This window comes from Leptonotus elevatus, chromosome 1 (genome assembly GCF_054856555.1).
Source record: "Leptonotus elevatus isolate MCC_2025b chromosome 1, RoL_Lele_1.0, whole genome shotgun sequence".
Lineage (NCBI taxonomy): Eukaryota > Metazoa > Chordata > Actinopteri > Syngnathiformes > Syngnathidae > Leptonotus > Leptonotus elevatus.
The window spans coordinates 377,190-401,377 of NC_141239.1; the positions used below are offsets into that span (position 1 = coordinate 377,190).

At 43.8% G+C, this 24,188-nt stretch overlaps 1 protein-coding gene across 2 annotated transcripts in view; it reads left to right on the forward strand.

Annotated features, from left to right (window-relative positions):
* Nucleotides 1–216: 216 nt before the first annotated feature.
* wdr33 (WD repeat domain 33) overlaps nucleotides 217–24,188 on the forward strand; it is a 29,900-nt gene continuing 5,928 nt past the window's right edge. The window contains exons 1-11 of one of the 2 annotated variants that reach the window (XM_086072160.1): nucleotides 217–431; nucleotides 6,136–6,358; nucleotides 11,905–11,973; nucleotides 14,731–14,835; nucleotides 14,907–15,002; nucleotides 16,696–16,847; nucleotides 18,588–18,685; nucleotides 20,621–20,747; nucleotides 21,360–21,514; nucleotides 22,549–22,627; nucleotides 22,715–22,825. In XM_086072160.1, coding sequence (XP_085928286.1) covers nucleotides 6,155–6,358; nucleotides 11,905–11,973; nucleotides 14,731–14,835; nucleotides 14,907–15,002; nucleotides 16,696–16,847; nucleotides 18,588–18,685; nucleotides 20,621–20,747; nucleotides 21,360–21,514; nucleotides 22,549–22,627; nucleotides 22,715–22,825 — 1,196 coding nt within the window. In that variant the 5' untranslated portion in view covers nucleotides 217–431; nucleotides 6,136–6,154. The remainder of the gene's footprint in view (nucleotides 432–6,135; nucleotides 6,359–11,904; nucleotides 11,974–14,730; nucleotides 14,836–14,906; nucleotides 15,003–16,695; nucleotides 16,848–18,587; nucleotides 18,686–20,620; nucleotides 20,748–21,359; nucleotides 21,515–22,548; nucleotides 22,628–22,714; nucleotides 22,826–24,188) is intronic. The other variant, XM_086072168.1, reaches the window with a different exon arrangement.

Below are 24,188 nucleotides of genomic sequence, written 5' to 3' on the forward strand. Positions count from 1 at the left end.
TAAAAAATGCTTGCAAGCTTTGAGGTGTGCAGTCACGCAAACACTTTCAGCACTCCATTCGCCGCCATTCAAATGGCGACTTTGTTTGGTAGCAAGTTTTTTGTGGGGGGATTTTCACGCATGCGCAAACGTAATGCGCACTTCGCTTATTGCGCCTCGGCTGTTTTGGTTTGCGACGCCTCGGTGACGTCACCATGCGTGATGACGTGACCGCGCACTGTTGGTTTCGAGGCGGGGCGTACGCATGAGCGTGGTGACGTCGCGATCCATGTTTGCGCCGCCACTCACGATAGCTGCCGGCTAAAGCGGCACCAAGTGGACTCATTGGAGCAGATCTGTGGTGCCGAGTTGCGAGAGAAGCTCGGCGGGTGGAGCCCGCAGCTGGTGTTCGCTCGCTAGCTTGCGAGCTAAGCTTGCCGCGGAGACTTTGGGTGAGTGGCGATTGGCGACGAGCTTTCGGAAACCTTCGGAGCCCTCCGGAGCAGCGGGCCGCCGAGTTAGCCTCGCGGCTAACCAACGCGACAAAACAAGCCGGAGAAAGCGCGCACTCGCCCGAAATGTGTCCGAACCGAAGCAACTCTCCAGCCGTTCAACATTTACAGGATGCCTCAAACTCTTTTGGACGCCAGCGGGTCGCTCTGACACGCGCTCAGCTTGTTTTCACGATTGAGCCGCTCGCGCTAACCGCGCTAGCGAGCTAGCTAGCTAGCGAGGCGCCATGCTAACATTGAGGCTCACTAACAATTTGAAGGCTTTGTGGCGATAGCAACGCATTTCATCGGAATTTGATTCATTTAATTGATCACCTTTTAACTTAAACTTGTTAGATTTTTGGCGTCACCGATTGATCGAATCCTCACCTTACGCACTGTTTAGTGTGTTATAGTAGTGTGTGTGTGTGTGTGTGTGTTGCGTAGAGGGGCAACAATTAACTGATTAATTCTCAATTTAATCGACAACCAATTTTGATCATGGATTAATTGTTTATAGCCAATGTCCCACTTAAAATCAATCTAAAAATCAACCCTCTGATTGTTTGAAACTGATCTTGCTAAAATGTTGTATGACGTCATCCACCTGTTGTCCGGGTTTGCTCACGTGACGTTCACAATATTCGCCACGATAGTTGTGACGTTTATTTGGGGAGCCAGCAGAAGGTCATGCTACTTACCCCCTGAGATTGATGATGATTGCTGTTTGTATTCTGCTTTGTTCTTATTCCACCAATGCAACATTGACCCCAATTAATGTTGACCAGAATAAATATCTATTCATTTGTGGTCACACAAGTGATGTGTTCAAGTTGAAAACACACACACATAAAGGTAGGGGTTTACTTTTGCTTTTAACGAAAACCTTTCTTTCAAGTGCATGTGATCATTTTCCGAAGTGTCACCTTGTAGCGCCAACTGGCAAGGTACTCCATGTTTTGATTTTTGGCCTCGTCGCTATACCCCAAACTACACTCTACGCTCCTCAATGGAGTGTTCACTTAATGGAGGTGCATGTCGTGTTGGAGGGCGCAAGTTTACAAGCATGCGGAAATTGCAGAATTGGGACAGCGCGTCTTGTGATGTCATCAACTTGTGCCATTGTGGTCGATCCGAGACATCAGACGTTGCAGCAGCAGTTGTTGTTTTGGCAATTTTGCTGCTTAGAATGATATCAACGACAGGAAAGTAGTAGTCAAGTAAAAAGCCCAGTCGACGGCAGCTATGGCTCCGCGCCTGATTTGTGAAGCGTTTATTTGCGGCCTCTGCACGATCTGCTGCGCTTGGGGAGAAGCTTGCTACAGACGGCAACTACATTGAGACAACATTTGTAGGTGGGGTTACAACTTTGATGAAAATCACACATATGAATGTCAGTGATACTTGGACAGCTGCACTTGAAAAAACTTGCGTTTTTTGGCACAGGAATTCCCATCGAAGGCCGCTATTTGATCCACACGTGGCTGAGCATGCTGCACGATATTGGAAAAACATGCGATCGGCGATATAGTTGTTAAATATAGTGATATTAATATTATTGCGATATTTAAAAATGTACCTAAAGAAATGACAATGAAATTATTATCGAATGTAAGAATTTAATTTCTTTTCATGCAGCACAATAAGCACTCTTAGTTAATTGTAATTACCTTAGATAATGTTCATCTATTGGATGGTGATGCACGTTTGCATCTGATTGTTCATTAAAAAAATATTTTTACGATATGCATATTGTATGGGCCAAAAGTCAACAAAACAACTTTGTACAGAAATCACATTCGATCACCGAATAAGGGCACGAAACGAACACTAAATTACGCCGGCATTGTATTGCACGGTGCCAGTGTTTTGGCTTTCTACGGTGTTAGCATGCTAACGATGCTAGGCGGCTGCAGCAAGAGTCATCGAGCTACTTTTCGACGGCAGTCTCATCGAAGTGATGATTTGCACACTTTGCTACTGACAGCCGGACACAGTTGCCGTTTCCAGAAATCGGTTTAATAAACCGAGCTCACTCAATTGTGTACTGGACGGTCGGCAAAATCACAACTGCGGTTCTGACGTCACTTTGTCTCACGGACCAAAATGTACTCAACTCGGAATTTCATTTGCAGTAAAAACCAGTCATGGAATAAAGAGAGGTCAAACAAAAAGAACACCAAATCAATTAATAATGATCTTAAGTGGGTAAATGAATAAGTCAATAAAATAACAAGTAGGTAAGTAAATAAACTAAATGCATTAATAACAAAATCCAGCAGGCGCCATAAAACATTCAAACAATGAGTCTCATGCCGGGTCAAACGCCAAAGAACAAAGATGTGTTTTAAAAGTGCGTAGAGAGGGAGGTTGCCTAATATTTAACGGAAGGTCATTCCAAAATCCATGGGGAGAGATTTGTTGAAAATCTCACCAACTTTCTAGACAGGAAAATAATGTGCTGTTAACTCTTTGACTGCCAGACGTTTTCAGAAAAGGGATGCCGCCAGTGCCAGCCGATTTAAGCATTTTGACTGATTTTCAAGGTCCACAGAAAATGTTCTGTTTGGACTATGGAAACACACGTACTACCAAATGAAAGATTGGACTTTCATCTTTCATCAGAAAAAAAGAGTTTGTTTCTACCTTATTCCGTTCTTTAGTAATCAACAATAGAAAATGGTTAGTTTGACCCAATTTCGCCTGTGTTGGACCAAAATACGGAGAAATCAAGCTTTTAGTGAAACGATATTATTTCATGCATTCTAGTGAATTTGACACTTCTTTTTGTCCATGAATGATGCCACAAACACCTAAATAGTGCTTTACTTCTATAAAACACTACCACCAAGAATGAAAAAGTGTTTTTTGATAGCAAAATACGTTTATTTACATTCAACAGTGTAACAATTTGGCAAACTATTTACAAATGTGTGCAACTGTGGTGCTATTTACAAATATGTGGATGTTTCAACGAGTTTTTCTTTTTGTAACACTCTCCTGCGTGCAAAGAGACGTAACAGCATTTGCACAACAGATTGCCTCTTCGCGTGTGCCACTTTCTTGCAGGCCGTTTTTTTCCGGGGAATAGCAAGTATATACTGCAGTGTGTCATCACGTCTAATATCAGGATCATGCTACGGTTACGTTACGGTGGTGTTACGTCTCGCTTCCCCGTGTCCTTCAGTTGCTATACCGGGTTGGTAGGAGATATTCTGATCCATTTTATCCACTCCATTCATGGTGGCATCGTAGTCCAGAAACAGTGTCTTCTCCGTGATCAGACTGTACCCGCTCCTCCGATGAATATGCATTGGACTCGGGGTACTCTTCATTGTCCGATCGAATGTCCGCTTGTGCAGCTCCGCGTTTTCCGGCCTTAGCAGCGCTAGCCGCGCTAGCCGCGCTTTGCCGATGAGGCTTACTACTTGTTCATAACAGTCACGCCAAAGCTTCCAACTTTGGCGTAGAGCTCGTTGTCATCTTCATCATCATCATCATCAATCTGCATTGGTCGATGCCAACTCTCCATCGCCCGATCGAATGTCCGATTGTGTAGAAGTACCCGGCCGGCTATTGTGCGCGTTTTCCGGCCTTAGCAGCGCTAGCCGCGCTAGCCGCGCGTAGCCGGTGAGGCTTACTACGTGATAGTAACAGGCCAAAGCTTCCAACTTTGGCGTAGAGCTCGTTGTCATCATCATCGTTGACATCAATGCGCTTTTTAGTATTGATTGATGCTTTCCGTCTTTGAAAAAAATGCTCAAGCGTGAGCTGCTTGTAACCGGTTGCTTGGTCTAGCCATTGTGGCTTGGATCAGCCATTGTCTCCTCAACACTCTAGCTCCGCCTCACGTCTTCTACTGACGCCCACGGTGGGCGGCCCATCCAACCTTGTGCAAAGAGAGTCATCGCTGCCCTCTAGGGGCCAAAACGAGTCTTTGACTAATCAGATCAGCCTGATTCTTTCAGCACAGCTGCCCAAGGCTTTCCTGCACCCGTTTTTGAAAAAAAAAAAAAAAAACATAGGGGACGTCTTTTAACGTCCTCGGCGCCCTTCCCTAGGTTTATGCTAAACGTTTTATAACGTTTATGGCAGTCAAAGAGTTAAGCACAATTTAAGAAAAAAAAAAAAAAAGTAACTCGGTCGATCATCAGTAAGTGGAAATATATTTTTAATGTCTTCTGTATTCATAATTATATAATTATTTGTATCCAAATACCTGATTATTCAATAAAAAAATCCGTGGGATATTTAAATACCTAAATATTCGATAGCTGCAGCACAAGAGGGGACTGCAATATATATATATATATATATATATATATATATATATATATATATATATATATATATATATATATATATATATATACACTATACAAAATATAAATGGGTAATGAAAGAGATGAGCTGACATTTGGGTTGGACTGGCCATCGGTAATTTCCCAAATGGCCAGTCCATCCACGGCCACGAATCCAATAGTAATTATTGACTTGATATCGGTCGAACAACCAATCGGCACGTTGGACACTGTACCACCGCTCCCCCCAAAAAGTTCAGACTCAGGAATTGTTTTTACTTGAAGGCCTGCAGGAAAATACTCTTCGTTAAATAGTTAAATAAGCTCGTACGGGTCCAAATTGTTCTTCAAACTTTGTCAGTTGGCTTAAATTAGGAATGCACCGACATTTTTTAGCCAAAACCGAAAATGAAAAATGCTTGGCCAAAAAGTCGAAGCGGGGGGGGGGGGAATTTTTACTATAATTGCATTTATTATAATTAATTAAAATTATAAGATTATTCTAAAATATTTATTTAGCACTGGCATTTTAACCAAGCACAGTATAAATAGAAATGTGGCCACACCGCGGACATGTTGGCTAATGCTACGTTAAACACCAAACGAGGGTTGTGCATTTTTTGGCGCTGCCATTGCACCTTATAGTCAATGTAGTTGGCACCGGCGGGGACGGACGCGTGCGGCGCACTTAAAATCGGCACGTTCACGCTCATCGGCTTCGGGTACGGACTGCCAAGTCAGTCCTGTACGGGTCTGTTGCCGCCCGGAGATAGCGGTAAGTGTTTGCGTGTTTAAAACTGTTGATAGCAATAGTGCTAGCTTTAGCTCAAGTATTTAGCACGGCCACCGGGATGCCGGGGAAAAAGTGGAAGCGTTCGAGGGGCTCTTATAAAAAAAAAAAAAAAGAAGAAGAAGAAGGGAAAGCGCTGCAGGAGAAAGTGTCTCACCTGTACTGCACTACACGGCAGTTCTGTCTTTTTTGCGACCCACTTAAATGTTGTACACCAAGCGACGCCGCTGTCCTCCGGTGTGCGCAATGACCCCGGGAGCTGCTGCTGCCGACCGGTGCAAACTCGCACGGTGAAAAGCCAGCGAGAAGAAAAGGCCGACGCTCACCCCCGCGTTCGCTGCTTACAGCGTTATTTTTTTTTTTTGCTTGCGTCACCACAACATCCTATTTCGGCCATATTCTTTCGGCTTTCATTTTACTTTGGCCGCAAATTTTGGGCGGCCGAATATTCGGTGCATCGCTAGCTTAAATGCACTTCAATGAAATTGTTGAGAAGGGCCGAAGAATGGCCGATGGATGCCAGTCTTGAGTCGTATGCTAAATGAGTTTTCCCGCATGTTCCGTCTTGTGGCAGGTCGGTGGGGCGTGTCGCCATGGCGACAGACGTGAGCTCGCCGCAGCGCTTCTTCCACATGCCGCGCTTCCAGCACCAGGCGCCGCGGCAGGTCTTCTACAAGCGGCCCGACTTTGCTCAGCAGCAGGCCATGCAGCAGCTCACCTTCGACGGCAAGCGCATGCGCAAGGCCGTCAACCGCAAGACCATCGACTACAACCCCTCCGTCATCCGATACCTGCAGGTAGGCCCGCTTGACTTGGGAAGTTGGGAGGCCGATGCTGGCCACCGTATTTGGCGCTGAAAAAATCCATCCCTGACTACCCACGACGTGGCTGATGAATTTGAAACCGGTCCGATTGCTTTTGACCGCCGCGGTCGTCTGATGGTGGCCCGGGGTCGCCGTTGGGCCAGCAGTACACTTTTTACAAATACATGATGTGATGAAATCAACACTTTGTTACGTTTTTCATCTCTCATAGGCGATATTTTGAGTTTTATCCACTTAAGACACACCTCACTATTTCATCTGCAGGTTCTACATTTGCTTAAATCACAGTCTGCTGTCGAGTGGAGATTGTGGAGTTGTTTTTTTAAATGGCTGCCTTGTCGCCACTAGCGCTATTGTCACGTGCATTCTGGTCACTGAGTCGACACGCTTCTCTAATAATAATAATAATAATAATAATACATTTTTATTTGTGTTTCAGCAAAGTGCTACAAAGTAAAAAGCCTTTTGCAAAAAGAAAGTTCTTAAGAGCCTGTTTAAAAACGCCAGTATGCGGTCGGGGAAAGCATTCCTCAGCCTGGAAGCCACCGAGGAGACGTTCCGGTCGCCCATAGTGCACAGCGGAGCTTAGTTTTGGGGGCTTGAAGGAGGTTTGAGGATGTAGAACGGAGGTCTGAGGAGGTCTTGGGCATGACCACTCAGTGTTTCTTGCCTCGGTAGCATCAAAACAGTGAGTTGAGTTGTAATTTAGTCAACAATTTAACAATGTACTTTTTTGATCAGTCTTCATCCACAAATCCATCAAAGTCCTCATCTTCTGTATCCAAATTGAACAGCTGGTTCAAACATGGCAGGTTCCCCCTCGTCTCGTTTCCGTGCGGCTGTTTAGCAATGATGCCGGCTTTCGCAAAAGTTCCAACAACAGTGCCAGCAGACACGTCCGCCCCGGCGTTCACAATCCATTCACATGCGATGGCGTACTCGCCCGACGCTACCTCCCAGCTTGGTGAAAATGTGTTCGCCGTCTCTCTCATCCAGCGCACAAACGCTTCTTTAAGGTATCGGGGTGAGTGACCGTGAATGCACTGATGAGTGAGGAGGAAAACTGCGTACTCGACCTCATACATGGTTAAGCCAACGTACAACTTCAAGGTGGTGGAACAGATGATTTTCTTGAAAAGTAGAAGCCAAACGTCTTTGTCCCTTTTTAAAAAATGCGCATGCGGAAGACCACCCAAGCAGCTCTCCTGCTCGTCCAGGGGCAAATCCTAACCCAGGGGTGTCAAACTCATATTAGCTCAAGGTAGGGCTGGGCGATATAAACGGTATATTCAATAAAAGGTATACATTTTGCCAAAAGGAGATTTAGACTCTACCGTCTTATCGCGGTAGCGCATGTTGATGACGTCATCACATCAGGACTGTCCCAACTACCGTAAATACGCCGGCGCGCACAACATACCGTTGACGTTGCCAGCTTTTAACGGAGGCTGCCAGCTAGCAGCAGCAAGCTAACCGCGCTAGTTAGCAGTGCTAAAGTTGGCCCAAATCGCTACTGTGGTTCTGACGTCACTTATCGTCGCATAGACCAAAATCTATGGGGAGGGATTGAGAGAGGAAAATAGTGTAAAGTAAAAAAAAAAAGTTGATTATCTAAAAAAGGAAAACTAGTTGGTTATTCATTATTACGTGCAAATGTGTTTTTTGTCTTCTGCATTTATAATTGTTCTTTAACCAATCAAGAATACATACTTCTATCCAAATACCCGATTATTCGCTAGAATTTTCAGTAGGTTATCTGAATACCAAAATATTTGATAGCTGCAGCCCTAATATACATTTTTAGTTAGTTTTGTGGCTTGCACACCACAAGCCATACTGCATATAGCATAATTTTGAGAAATTTAAGATTTGCACAGTAAATGTTATCGAAAGTAAATTTATTCTTTCATTGTTAAAAAAAAAAATCAATTTAGCTTCTATGAAGGACTACGTAAACCAGTAAGCTAAATAATGAACACTATGTACCGTTACCGTGAAGGGATGCAGTTTATACGGTGATATGAATTTTGGGCCACATCGCCGGGCCCGAGCTCGAGGGCCACATGGAGGAAAATATATTGCCAAGCGGGCCAGATCGGTAAAATCATGGTCGATAAGTTCAAAACAATTGCTGTCAATTATACACAGATTTTCGCCATTTGTGGGCTAACCCTGCATTACGGGGCTCAACTGTAATTATATTGTTCCATAAAATAACATGAATGCAAATGAAACCCAGCAACACTTTGCCTGTATGAGTTCTGGACGTGTTCAAGCGACCCGTTTTGCATATTCGTATATTGTTCCCAGAATGCATTGTTGTGCAGTTAATGACGTTATAAGGACATAAATACCTGTCGTAAGTGTTTATGTTGGCAGTAATTGAATCTGTGTCGTATTTAACACGTTTATGTGTCGGTCTATGATTTATTTATTTTAAACAAAGCGTAACTTGAGGTGGTGTGTAAAATAATGACATCCAGGCGGATGAACTCAGGAAGCCAATGGACGCTGCAATGAATTCAGTTCTGGCAGAATGACTCACCCTTTCCTTGTTGAATGTTGAACAGCGAGAGGAGCTTTTTGGGCTGGTAAGGTAAATATGTTCGTGGTTTATATTTTTTATTTTTCCCCTTCGACGAGAACAAAGACGCCATTTTCGTCCGTGGCCGTGATTGGTCAAAACAAACGTTTACAAGATGCCGCATTGTTCAATCAGCTGGAAGTATTTTGCAGAATGTCCCGCCTTTCTCGAGCAAATCAACGCGGCGCAGTCCCACATTGATATTGTGGCGAACGCCCTCGGGTGCAGCACAACATCAACCTGGCGATTGGCAGGTTGATGTCATCTGAGGATTGTGAAACGACCAATTGATATGTTTTGATTGTGGCCATCCGACGACTCATTTTTTTTTTTTACTTTACAAAACTGATCTGTATGTTTGACACCCCTGCCCTGAGCTATAAAATGTTGGGAGCGTGCACAGTTGTGTTTACTGTCCCTGCAGCCGGCCTGGCTTCACACACGCGTGTCCTCTTGCGCCCCTCAGCCATTTTCAAAAAACGCAGTGAGATCAGCGGCGCTGCAACCGAGAATGGCGAAATCCAAAGCGCACCAGCGACATGCTACAAACGCGCGCAGCTCGGAACCAGCATGCACGACATTGTGTCCGATTGATTGACAGGATGAAGAACCAATTATTAAAGCAATACAGGATTTATTAAAAACTAACCGGCTATTCTGTGAAATGGTTCATTTATACACGTCCCTGAAAATATTGACAATTTATGTTGAGCGGAATATTTTTTTATCGCACTTTTTATGAATCCTTTTGCACCAAGTATATTAAGTGTCGTACCGTCGGCCACGTTTGGTCAGTCACGTGATCATCGTGACGTATCGCGTGCTATAAACGCGCATAGAATAACATGGCTGCCAATGACTGCAAAGAGACTCACGAGGAATTATCGCGGTGGAATTGCGCCCAAAAGCAAGGAAGCATTTCTTCAAAAGTCGTTCAGCCGCCGAAGATTTGTGTCAGGCGGAAAGGGAAGATGAAAGTGTGGCTCAATAAGGATGGATTACGATTACCCCCCAAAAAAGAAGAGAGCGAGAGCAATGATGATGACATGTTGAATCGGTACTGAACTCTCTAAAAGAAAAAGATAAGGACGGATTCAGCCAGCCCGTTAGCGAGTCGAAGTTAGGGACCGTCTGCAAGTTGGCTCAAGTCACCATTACCATCGGTCACTCTTGTTGTGGACGGTCCCTAACCTGGACGCAGGGTTGGGCGATGTGACGATATTCCACCGTGTGACGATCGATATGCAGGGCGGACCGTCTGTCATTTCTGTCGGATCGCGATGTCAAGCATTTCAGCACAATTTGACTGTCAGCTCATTTAGCAGTGTGGTCAAGTAGCGCACACACTTCGCACCCCCCCCCCCCCCATCCCCAACCCCGGCCGCCATTCCTCGCAAGTATGCAAATTGTAGACAAATAGTGGCAGCGGCGCAAAAAATACAAAACGTGCCGTTTTTTTTTACAAGCCACCTCTGTAGCGTTTGTGAAATGATCAGGCCAAGCGGCAAACTAACACCTTAATGCCAATTTTTAAAAGTTACCCGTCCATGCCAGAAAACAACTCGCTAACGTGCGTAGCGTAGCGAGAAAGAAAAAGAAAAAAAAAAGTCTGTCTGTGTTGCATTCAAGGCCCGTTCAGACCATAGGAAACTACATAACCCGTGATCCAACTTGTTACAATATTGCCCTTTATTTATAAAAGGTGCTTTTAACTTGCTTCTCTCTTTTTTCCCTCATGACTTTATATCAGCCAAGTTGTGTGCACTTTAAGATATTTGCTATTTTGACAACAGAACGGTGACTTTTGTTATTGTTTTGCTGCTTTATAATAATATATTTCTTTACAACATTTATTTAGTATTGCAGTGTTCATTTTCACAAACTCATAAGTGCAGCCTTACTAGCCTAGTATTGATTCAATACGACTCAAATTTCTATTTCATATGAATTTTTAAAGAATCATGATCAAATCAAAATAGTGATTTTCTAATTAAAAAAATGTTGATATTCAAATTTTCCACGATTGCTCACTCGTACCCGGACGGTAAACATCTGGCTGACTTTTCCTCTGCCACGCACAGCAGCTGCATGTTATGCGCACTTTAGCCCACATTGGGAGAGGCGCACGAAATGACCTCGAACCTGACGCGCTGATGATTACGATTTCAATTTCAATCAGAATTGATGCAGTATTTGGGCTCGAAGAGGACATTTTTCTTGCCCGTGACGTCGCAAACTGCCATTTGCATGCACGATTGGGCAAGGATGACGAAAGTCAAATCTCAATTAGTTTCCTACAAACGCATTTCACTTTACAATTTATTCTCTAATTTGACCTTTAACGAAAACGATAATGAAAAACCCCAGAAAAAAATCACAATAAGTTTTGCTTTTAGTTGATGAGTTAACATACGTTAGGTAAGCCTGTTTGCAATTAAAGTGCAGAACTTCTGCCTTGAATCAAATCCTTGTGAAAACAAATGATGCATGTAGCAATAAAGTGCAACGTGATGATGATGATGATGATGATGATGATGATGCCAACTTTGTTGTAAAAGATAAACGGTGCTACTCGTACCCATGAGCACAACAAGTGGCAGGTTTTTCACACATTCAAGATCTTTCGTCTGATCTGCGATCAACAAGTAAAAAAAAAAGAAAGGAAAAAAAAAAGCAATAACTGGTCACAGATTCAATCAGACGATGGAGCAGTTCTATTTAAAATAAATAAATAAATCATTCTATTTTATTATTAAGGTACCAACAGTAAATGTCTAAGCAGTGCGGAAAAGAGTCCTATATAAGATACACCTTTTATCTTATGTAGTACTCTTTTCCGCACTGTTGAGTTATTGTTACATATTTGTGTATTTATTGTCCGTAGTTTTTGTGCGTGCGGCCGATTGTGACTTTTGTGACGTGTTTTTGCGGACAGAATCGTCAGTGGCAACGAGACCATCGCGACCTGCGAGCCATCCAACCCGATGCCGGATGCTACAATGACGTGAGTCCTCCTCGTTTCCTTCTGGCCTTTTTGTCTTCCTCTCATCTCCTTGGCAGGTGGCCACCATCTTGTTTGCGTTTTTCGTGTCAAATCGTTCCCAGCAAATCATTCAAGCCACGATTGAGTGCGTGCTGACGTCTCACAAAGATGTTTCTGTCACTTCTACGCTATTCAAGTGGGACTTTTGGGGCGTTTTAGTCATTTTGACTGGTCAGAATTTTTTATTGGTGGATATTTTCAAGTGAAACTCGTCATCCAATCAAGAAGCGGGCCAAACCAAAAATGTTCGAGTTACACTAGAAAATATGGTTTTACCAGTTTGATTTCGTCACGTGGGTGCAGGAAATAAAATCATTTTCTGGCTTCAACACATTTTTGAAGTAAAACTATATACAGTGGAACCTTCGGAGTTCTAACGTCTCGGAATTCGTACAAATCGGACTTTGGCCCAAAAATGGGAGTAAAAAATGCCTCAGAGTTTGACCTCTCATTCTCGGAGTTTGTACACTCAAGTAAAGCCGAACGTCGCTTGATCGGGTCGCCGAGCGATGCCGAATGCTCACGTTGCGATGGTGGAGACGAAGCGCTGCTCGTTTCCAGTCAGAGCGGGCGAACGCTCCCGGAGGTGCTCCGTACGTTCGCCAGTGCATTTGGATTTTCCCACGACAATTTTCTTTGACATGGGACCAAAGAAAGACAGCAGAGACAAACCTACAGTGTTACAAACCACAATGGATTTAGGAAGGAGATTATCACGTCGTCGTAACTACTATCGTAAATACTGGCACGAGGACCACCCTTAGCTGTTCAACAACATGCCTGACGATAAACTGCGCACAAGGACCCCTTAGTAGTTTAACAATATGCCCAATGTAAAATTGTTTAAATACTGCACTGTGCTGTAAATGTAAAAAATAGAAATTAAAATAGGAATTTTCTGTTTCTGGAGCTTAGGAACGGATTAATTGCATTTACATTATTTCCTATGGGATAAAATGTTTCAGAGGTTGAACAATTCGGACTTTGAACTAGGGTGCATCGATCGATCTTCCGGACGATTTATCGGCCCCAATTTCCTTGGTTTTGGGGGATCGGTGATCAGCCAATCCCTTAAATATTAACCGATCTTTTCCACCGATCTCATTTCCCTCCTCAGGGGTCTGAAAAAGTCAGCCATTGTCCTCTTCTGCTGAGATGACTAATGAGCTTTTCATTTTTATTTCAGAGAACTACTTAATTTGCAGTTAAAACTATCCATTTGTATTATTTCACAGATATTGTTCAATGTTTTCCAATAAAATACGATTGGAACTCTGAAGGCGTATGCTGCTTGGTATGAAAAAAATGGAGAACGGAAAAAATCGGGATTGGCAGGTCAGACTTCTTAAAAGGTCGGCGATCGGCCAGAAAATTGTGATTTGTGTTCACCGACCCCTACTTTGAACACTTCACAGGAATGAACCCTGAACACCACATGGGACACTTGCAAGTAATCACACCACATTGGATTAGAGCCGTAGGCTCATTTAATTTCCATCCGTTGTCCCCAGATCGATCACAGAAACGGAAACAAAACATCAAAAAGAAAAAGCACAAATATTGATTAAAAACACGATTAAATGACTGATTGGCTTGAGCTATGTTTTGACTTCAGTCTTGAAGGAATAAAAAGTGGGGCATTTTCTGATGTTGAGCGGTCCAGTCAGTGTTCCGTGTCTGTCCAAAAGTAGTTTGTCTGTAAGGCACGTCACAGTCTCCTCTGACCTCTGACCTTGCGGCTCTGCTCTTGGTCCATTTCAGCTTTACAAATTCATTTAGTATTTATGTGTGATTAAAACTCATGAAATTGTGCGTCTCCAAGATACGGCAGTGATGGTTCATTTGTTAAGAGTAAATTGTGTCTCCAAAGGTTATTTTAGTTACCCAAAACGAAAATTCAAAAAACAATTTTAACGGAATAAAATAAAAACGAAAATTGTTTTTTCTTTTAAACGAAAACTAACTGAAACGACATTTTAGGTTTACAAAACTAACTCTAATTATAGCAAAAATTCATTTCATGCATGAGCCTTTAGGGATGATTTTAAATGTGGTTTGAAGTCGATTTGACCGGAATAAGGACATTTGAAAGTGTCACACAGAAGTGACGTCATCGAGCAGCAGCCAATAGAAAAGCACCTTCCGATGACGTCGCTCCGAGGCCACAACCAAATGCAACGCTAGCTAAGAAATGAGTTACTTTTCTCATGATTTGATGGTGTTTATTAAATATTGCGCACAAGCAGACTGGTGGCAAATCCGGGTCCAGAAAGTCAAAACCCTGCCACAGTTTGGCTTTGATCCCAGGTGTTAGCTAGCTAGCTCCCATGGTGCTCGTTTACCTGCTGGGGAGCTAGCTAGCATCAATGGCTAAAGCCAAACTGTGGCAGGGTTTAGACTTTCTGGACCTGGATTTGACACCTCGAGTGACAGCGCTACTTTTTCTGCTACGAAGGCGATGATTGGATCGGCAGCGTGCAGCTCTCAAAACTCCTGCTGCACCGTGTAGCGCAAGTTAGCTTAGTGGCTAGCATTGGCCAGCAGCCGGGAAAGCCCGACGTGCACGCGGCGCTTTCTGATTGGTCAGCGTGACCTGTCTGTGAGCAGCGTGTTTGACCTCAGCGTTTCCATCCCAGCCGTGGTCGCGTGTGCGCTTTGCTGTTGGCGAATGTACAAATCAAAGAGTGTGACTAACCGCCGTGCGTTTGTGTCCCACAGTTGGTCCCTCCTCTCGGAATGCTGAACAATCCCATGAACGCCGTCACCACCAAGTTTGTGCGCACGTCCACCAACAAAGTCAAATGTCCCGTCTTTGTCATCCGGGTGAGTTTGGGAGGCGGGCGGGCCGACGTTGAGTGCCGACGTTGGTATTGATTTTGTGTGTGCGCGCGCAGTGGACTCCCGAGGGGCGTCGGCTGGTGACGGGAGCGTCCAGTGGCGAGTTCACGCTGTGGAACGGACTGACGTTCAACTTTGAGACCATTTTACAGGTGAGCCTCCTCCAATCGCTAAACGACACACATTGAAATCCAATCAATATTGCAATATATTGTTGTAGGGCTGGGCAATTAATCGAAAGTCAATTACGATTTTGATGATTGCACTCCATTAGGCGTGGGCCGATAACTGGTTTAGCGGTTTACCGTGGTTTTAAAAGATCAATAACCGCTAATACTGTCTGTCATCGGTAATGAACTCTTGCGTAAACGAGACAATTTGAAGTTAATTGCCTTCAATTAACTTTCTTCTTCTAACTTATTGTCTTTAAAATAAATAAATACATAAATAATAAGTTTACATATGTAGGTGTAAGCGTGTCCTCGTGGACAATGAGTAGCCTGGGGTCTGTTCTAAAAATAGCTCACCAGTGATGGGACATTGTGACTTGCTAAGAAGAATCCAAACAAGAAGAATGTCAACACTTATTTATTTAAGCTTAGCATAGTACATGTTTCTTAATGTGCCAAATATTCTATATTTAGTTTAAAAATGAAATAAAATGTGTTAAAAACATTTTTTTTATTAAGTCCAAATAGTTTTCAAAGGGACATTTTAGAGCTGTAATTTTAATACTGTGGTATCGTGACATCGCAATATTTTCGCTCTCGGTTATCATACCGTCAAAAAGTAATATTGGCCGATGCCTGCACTCCACAATGACAAAATTGCTGATGATGTAAAAATGAAAACCAGTTGGTTGTTCATTATTACATGCAAATGTCTTTTTTTGTCTTCTCCATTTATAATTGTTCTTTAACCAAGAAAGTATATTTATATTTTTTTATATCTATCCAAATACCCGATTGTTCGCTAGAATGTTCAGTCGGATAAAACCCGAATAGCAAAATATTTGACGGCTGCAGCGCTAATAATATACATTTTGAGTTGTTTTGAGGCGCATGAAAGCCAGACTGCACACGCTGCACCCCAACTCCAAGTTTCTGCTCACGTAAATAAACATATACAGTCATGGACCAAATTATTGGCAACATTTTCCACAAAATACACCATTTGGGGATTTAGAATCGGACGCGTCGATGGCCACTTCAGAACCCTCTTTGTCCCCGACCAATTCTTGGCTCTAATGCTGCATTACATTGCACTTAAAGTTGTTCCTAAGTCCAAAATGGCCATATTTGACCCTTTTGAGTTGATAAAAGAAAAACGTTTTAAGTGGCTATGAAAATGGAATTAAATGGACAAAAGCGTTTTACAAAATAAAGGAAGACGAGTACTATTTATCTTTTATTTTTCTGATCCTGTGACTCAAATCCACGTTCCAATCCGAACCGTGACTTTTGTGATCCGTTGCACCAGTAGTTGTCACCGTTAGTACTTAATCTGTCCTGTGGCGTTGGTGGGGGCGCTAACCCCCTAAATGGAGCTCAAGTCGTCGGAAGCAGTGGCGAAGGTCTGCGGTCTATTGGCCAAGACCCAACAACACATTTGCATTTTTGCTCACTTAGCGAATATCGTGATGAATCACATTTCTGACAATATAGCGTCGATATCGTGATACGATGGTTATCGTGGGCCACGTATCGTCACCGTTTCGTCACAGTATCGTCGAATCTTGAGTTAGTCAATTTAAAACTTGCCAGTTGCCTGGTGAGGAATTTGCAAAGGTGCGACTTTTGGACGTTGTCTTTTGTGTCTGATGCGCGCCGACTTTTGTGCCGTCAGGCCCACGACAGTCCGGTGCGCGCCATGACCTGGTCCCACAACGACATGTGGATGCTGACGGCGGACCACGGCGGCTACGTCAAGTACTGGCAGTCCAACATGAACAACGTCAAGATGTTCCAGGCGCACAAGGAGGCCGTGAGAGAAGCCAGGTTTACACGCCATCTCCACTTTTCCCTACTCGAGCTGCTCTCATGTCTTGTTGATGTGTGTGCTAATAAAGTGGCGTCAATAAAGGCCGGACTGGCACTCTGTCAGGGATCAATAAAGTTTTTCACACTTGACACTTTGCGTGTGTGTGAAGGCGCCACCTAGCTGCAAGCACGTGCACTTCCTCCCGGCTAGTCCGCGCCAAAGCCACTCAGTGCGTCAACTCGGGGTTCTGGTGCTTGAGCACAGTCCTGAACCAAGACCCTGGACCTCAAACCGAAACAAAGACACAAAGTCTCAAATCAGACAGAGCCAATTTCAGTCATTCAGCTGGACGAGCCCAGTCCTAAACCTTGAACTGAGCCTGAAACTTTCCTCTCAGTCTAGACCTGATTTCAGTCATGAGCACAGACCTGCACTCGGTGCTGAACCTTGAACTCAGACCTGTTCCTTAAACCCAGAAGTGAACCTAGACACTCGCTTTAGGACTGACCGATGGATCAGCCGGCCGCCGATCGCGACCGGCCGATTCTCGTATCGGCGTATGTCGATCGATGCCTTTCATTGCCGATGGCAAAAATCGATCACCTGAAACTCGTGCTTTGCAGCCTGCGGCCAACCCGAGACCGTCCTGTGCGGAGCGTCACGTCCCCGCCCCTTTTCTTTTGCACCAAAACGGGAACTGAAATCATCATTTAAGTTTGTGCATTTTCAGCACTCTCAAATGGAAACGAAGTTCTGTTGTTATATGCTTGAAAGATGAAAATGAGGTCAGATTGTTTGCTTTTCTTTCCCCTTCATCTGATCAATTCATTGAAAAAAACATTTGGCAGAATAAAGGATTGTTAAAATAATCAAGGGGCTCTAAAATTGCAGCTAATCCACGGTCTGAATCGGTATCAAGCGATCTCACTCGCGCTTGGTCAGAATGGACAGCATGAAAAGCCTACTAGACATTCATTCCGGACTTGCATCCAGTGCCGAGCTCCGACCGAACGACACTACAGTCCGAAACCTGAATTGGAGGCTCGTACTCAGTCCTTAACCTGGGCTGTAACTCAGTACTGAATCTAGAACCGAAATCATTTCTGAAGCACGACTCGTTAGGTCCTGAGACCCGGACCGCCAAGTGGACCCCAAACCGAGATTTAAATCGAACCGCAATCTGCAACCCATCGGTCCTGATCATAGACTGAACCTTGAACTCTGGACCATAGTCTAGAACCTTGAACTCGGTCCTTGAACTCAGACCCAAACCAAGGTCTAAACTTGGACTTTGCCTAAAGGTGTGAAAAGTGACAGGTTGAGTGTGGAAAAGCTGAGCAGTTTTTGTTGAACTCTTTCTTCTAAAAATGCAACTTGATGAGAAGAAGCACAAAAAGATTGGGAAATATTCACCCCCCCTTTCTGGCGTGTGGTTGGGCCAAGGAGGAGGTTTTGTTGTCACTCCTTGACGATGGATTGGTCAAAGACACGAGGTGCCACTCTGACGCGTTGTTGCAGTCGCCATCCAGCAGGGGGAGACGGTCAGAGTAGGTCACGGTGCACGTATTGATTGACATCTTCCCAACAACATTGTCAAAGTTTCCTTTTTGAAGTCAACAAAAGTCTCGGCAACGTTTGCAGTTGTCATGTCGCCACGGAAACCGGCGTCCAAGCGCTCGGGGAGTCATCGGCCCGGCGGAGGCCTTGGCGTGTCACTTCCTGTGTGTGACGTGTCACTTCCTGTGTGTCCTCTCTAGTTTCTCGCCCACTGATAGTAAGTTCGCCACCTGCTCGGACGACGGCACCGTCCGGATTTGGGACTTCCAGCGCTGCCACGAGGAGCGCATCCTTCGAGGTAGTAGAGTCCCGCCCTCAACGCACCACACCACACTAGGGCCCGGCCGATATGCGGGTTTTTTAGGTTGATGCCGATGCTGATTTTTGGCAGAAAAAAAATACCGATTAATGGGATGATTATTTAAAAATATATATATATATATATTTTCTTTTCATTCCATTCCTTTTCAATGGGCATCACTTACACACTACATGACAACAACAAAAAATCCTTGGATGTTTTTTTAAAAACTTCTTTACTTGAAAGGTCTATTGCGGAATAAAAATTAAAGTGACATAAGAAGAGAATATACTGTACTCAAATAATAGCAACTGGAAATACAAGTACAAATACTTTTGGCCCCATGGGGGCAGTGTGGTGCCGTGCATCCATGGTGTACACACTTAAAGTGAGTAGAGAAGAAAGTTGGGTTTGAATTATTTTAAAATAACAACTTTTTCACACATTGGGAAGAATTTGTGCATTGGTGTAGTGTTAGCTTACCTGTGTGTATGTGTTCCCACAACATTTGTGTGTGGATATTCATTATTTGAAGGAAAAACGAAGTTAATGCTAACTTCCGGTTAGCATAGTTAACGGTTAGCACAGTTAACTCCATCTGGGATGTCATTAAAACAGCTTAAAGGACGCTTAGGGGGGACAACAGAATAACATACGCTACACACTTGCTAGTTGCTAATGCTACACTAGCAAAATGGTGCATTCAGGGCGCTTTCACAGCGTTGGAAACTTCTTCGATAACGTTTAGAAAGTTTTCATTGCTGTGATGTACAAAGCACAATATTGTGCAGTCTAAAACCAGTTGGGTCAAAAGTAAGCCAATTGCGGGTCAAAAATGGACCGATCCACTTTGAGGCAACTTTCTGGCTTGTTTTGTACAAAACAAGCCCATTTTCTGACCCAAGTCAAGGAAGTGACTAATAGTTATGAGTTGTTTTATGCTGAAAGACCCATTTCTTGACTCAAAGTTAAGTTTAGAGTGTGTGTTTTTTAGTATGAGCTCAATTTATTAATTTTTTACAATATTGTGACCTTTTTTTTTTTTTTTTTATCGCCAACCTCCCCACAAAATCGTGCTAATTATCGTATTGTGACCTTCATATCGTGATGTGTGTCTATCGTTACATCCCGAGTAAGAAATATTTCCGCCATTACGCTCGAAATGGAGTTTCTGTCAAATGAAAGGCGATCGCTGACGTACGCTGCTGCTTGTTTATGAAAGCATTGCCTTGTGCTATATATATTTTTCCACTAATTGAGCTTTTATACATTTGTTTTTCTTTCTGTTTTGTTCTTTATTTAGGTTTAGAAAAAAAATACCTGTTCTCTTCATTTGTACTCACTTTCCCCTTTTTTTTTTTTTTTGGGATTTGCATATTATTTGGTCAAATTTCATGATGGGCTTTATACATTTGATAAAAGGCGGTTAAACTCCATCAACTCAATGAATTTTAATGTTTTTACTTGACTAGATTCCGAACATGGGAACAAAAAGAACTAATAAAGTTAAGATGGGAGTCTAAAATCACACCTGCGTTTGTCACTTGGGCTTTTATTTGCTTCGACAGGTTTCAAAGCGTTGCTTCCATCTTTTGACCTTTGAGCCGACGAGTGTTATTTTGTGTGACCTCACCTGTCGAAAAAATGTCAAAAGTTCAACTTTATTGTTTCTCAACACTTGTTTGATGCGCTAGTCGGGGAAAGCCTTTTGTGATTGGCTGGCAAGTTTCACTTGAAAATCTCCACTGCTGAGCTCGCATTAGCCCGACTCGGAAACGTCTCAAATGGAATCGCTTGCCCGAAAAAAGTCCAGAGAAAATCGGCGCTTGTTGTCGTTTCTTTCTTTCTGGAGCTTTTTCATCTTGTTTGTGTTTTTTTGTTTTTTGCTGCTAACACAATGAGGAAAGCTGACGTGTGTGTGCGCGCGCGCAGGTCACGGTGCGGATGTCAAGTGCGTGGACTGGCACCCCTCCAAAGGTCTGGTGGTGTCCGGCAGCAAAGACAGCCAGCAGCCCATCAAATTCTGGGACCCCAAGACGGGACAGAGTCTGGCAACCCTGTGAGTGAAGGAAGGCCACGCTTTGACACAACACGCGTTCGCACGCCAGAAAAAGAAACAAAGCTGACTTGTTTTCTTAATAACCAATGAGCATTTTTCCCCTTCAAATTGCAAGACATTTTCTATTCTTATTTCAAATTCCTGATACTTTGAAATAATGACGGCTATTGTCTCGATACCGATACCTGCTACTGATACTCGCTTATCTGTAACAACAAGTTTTTTTTTGTTTTTTTTCCATTACTTTGAAATCATGATCATATATTTCTCAGCTTTCCGACATGAATGAAAAGTATGCATTATGTTAGTCGCAGCGATATAAATCCCAATCACACTCGATTCATTTCAACTTCCTGTCGAAAGTCAAATGTCAATTGAGAATTGAGAATTTTTGAAATACAATTTGTGCCAAGTGCGCTTTCATAGCTTTGAGTGCATGTCAGGCGATGACATGCATTCAAAGTACGAGCAACGTTTGCCCGCCGCGCAGTTTGAGGCGTCGCCAATGCGTCGGACGGCGAAAGTATTGATGAGCTCGTCCCAATTGACACGCGTAGACAAAGAGGCCTGATTTGCAGTGAGTTGGAGCCTGTGTGACCTTTCACCCCTCAGCCACGCCCACAAGAACACGGTGATGGAGGTGAAGTGGAACACTAACGGCAACTGGCTGCTGACGGCGTCGCGCGACCACCTCTGCAAACTCTTCGACATCCGCAACCTGAAGGAGGAGCTGCAGGTGTTCCGAGGGCACAAGAAGGAGGCCACAGGTGAGCCCGCGCCACAATCACCTGTCCTGCTCCCAACACATTCACAACGCCAATGAAGCCCAGCTCGCTCATCCTCATTTGACGAGTGGTCGCCGACAAATCGTCCAAAATCGTCCTCGACACGCAATCCCAAAAATACAAAATGGACGTTTTATACATTCGGGATAAGGCGCCGATATTGGGCGTTTTTCAAAAACATGACGGCCAACCTTCTGAACCTTTTGTTTCTGTTCGACATTAAGAATTGTGACATTTTAGTTAGTTAAAAATTTTGGAAAATAAATATTTACGGTAGAAAAATATAGAGAGCTATGACAGTTACTTGTTTAAATTGCCATTATTTATTTTGTTTCACTCTTTAAAGAAATGAAAGGAGACAAAAAGAAGTCAAACTTCGATCTGCCCCGATCAACACAAAAGACATTTTTAACAGAACAATTTTACCAAATTAATTCAACAGCATAATTTTGTGCTACAATACAATATCGTATATATTTTCAATAGTAATTGAAATGTAACTTTTTAAAGCGTGCTGATAACCCTGAACATTTTGTTAGAAATGTAAAAGGTTGTCTATTGTTTAAAGAATAAATAAATAAAAAAGTCTCTATTTTGAAGTCAGAAGAATTGTTCAGTAAACATGCTTTGAGACATTACAAGATTGCCATTTGTACTTAAAAAAAAAAAAAATGTGATGCCAATATCCCCCCCCCCCTTTTTATTTTATTTGACTGAAAACAAGGGACGTCACCTGGGAAGGGAGGAAAGTCAAACGCATGAGAAATATTAAATTTTTCTGTTTTGTTTGGAAAGAAAGTTGTTGGCTTTGTTTTTTTTCTCAACAAAAACAAAAGTCATCCTCCTTCCAAGTTCCTTAAGATTGCTTGCAAATTGTGTTGAAAACAAGTACTTCAGCAAGGTACCACTAGAGGGAGCCTTTTGGCACGAATGCCAAACTTGAGCCGCGTTTCCACGGGAGTGAAACAGAAGAAGCAAATCAAAGGTCTGACGGCAAACCGTTTTCCTGTCGGCAGCGGTGGCCTGGCATCCCATCCACGAAGGGCTGTTCGCCAGCGGAGGCTCGGACGGTTCGTTGCTTTTCTGGAACGCGGGGTAAGCGACACGCCGGGGATCGGCCTGCCGCCCCCTTTCGTTGCCAACGCCTCAACATGTGCTTTTGCGTGTGCGTGCGCGCGCCAGGGTGGAGAAGGAAGTGGGAGGCATGGAGATGGCGCACGAGGGAATGATTTGGAGTTTGGCCTGGCACCCGCTGGGTCACATCCTCTGTTCGGGATCCAATGACCACACCAGGTAACTCCTACGAGAAGACCCTTACGACATGGCTGCAACATACTAACGACGCGTGCGCAAAAAACAAACGACGCTCCAATGTGATGATTCCATCTAATATGGCTGCGGCTTTCCAACAACGTGTGTAACATGACCGCATATGTCGTCGTCGTCGTCGAGTCACTTTCATTATTTGTCATTTACAGCAAACAATAAGTAGGACAGAATCTAAGGGTTTTATGACACGTGTTCCACGCAGCTGCCACCAGGTGGCAGACTGACTCACAATCTATGGAACACGGTGGACAGAAGTGACAACCTTACACAGCTAAATTAAACATAACCATCAATGAAAATCAATCAACAAGTTGGGTTCATACACACAAATAACAAATGGGAATGAATTAACGACTTACAATAACTCAAAAGTATTTACACAAACAAAGCTATCCTCAAGGCACGCTGGCTGCTCCTTTAAATACACAAAGCTTGAAATAAGCCATTTTGCGCCTCATCAACACGAGCCCAAACGCGTGGCTGGGCTGCCTACGTCACCGACGAGCGTGTCGCCGGCAGGTCCGGGTGAGGTGGATGTTACAGACGACCGCTGATCTAAATATAGGACTGGACTTTTGAAGTCGCCAGGCCGCCATATTGCTCCTCCCAAGAAACGTTTCTCGCCATACAATCTTATACGTTTACAGTATCCAAATTGGAGAACATTTGGTAGAGACGGCAGGATTTAGGATGTTTTCAGTTTGTTCAACATCAACAAGAGGACTTCAGACATTTTACTACTGGCCTTAAATCTTCTTCTTCTTCTTTTCCTTACGACTTTCCCTTCAGGGGTCGCCACAGCCAATCAGTTGCCTCCATCTAACCCTGTCCTTTGCATCCTTTGCTCTCACACCTACGACCTTCGTGTCCTCTTTTGTCTTCCTCTCGACCTCCTGCCCGGCATTTGGAAACTCCTCCTTCTGCCAATAAACGGACTATCTTTCCTCTGTTCATGTCCAAACCCTCTCAGACTTGATCTCCAAAGTGTCTAACATCTGAGCTGTCCCTCGGATGTCCTCCTTCCTGATTCTCTCCATCCTGGTCACTCCCAAAGAGAAGCTCAGCATCTTCATCTCTGCCTCCAGACCAAACAACATGGCTGCTCTCACCACAGTTTGATCAAGCTCTCCTTTCATTTGAGCTGAAACTCTTCTATCGCACCTGACACTTTTCTCCACCCGTTCCAGCCTGCCTGCACACACTTCTTTTCCACACTCTCCATTGCTCTGGACTGTTGACCCCAAATACTTCAACTCCTCCGCCATGTTGGTGTCTTCTCCCTGTAAGCTCCCTCTTCCGCTCGGGTCCCTCCCATTCGCACGCAGAT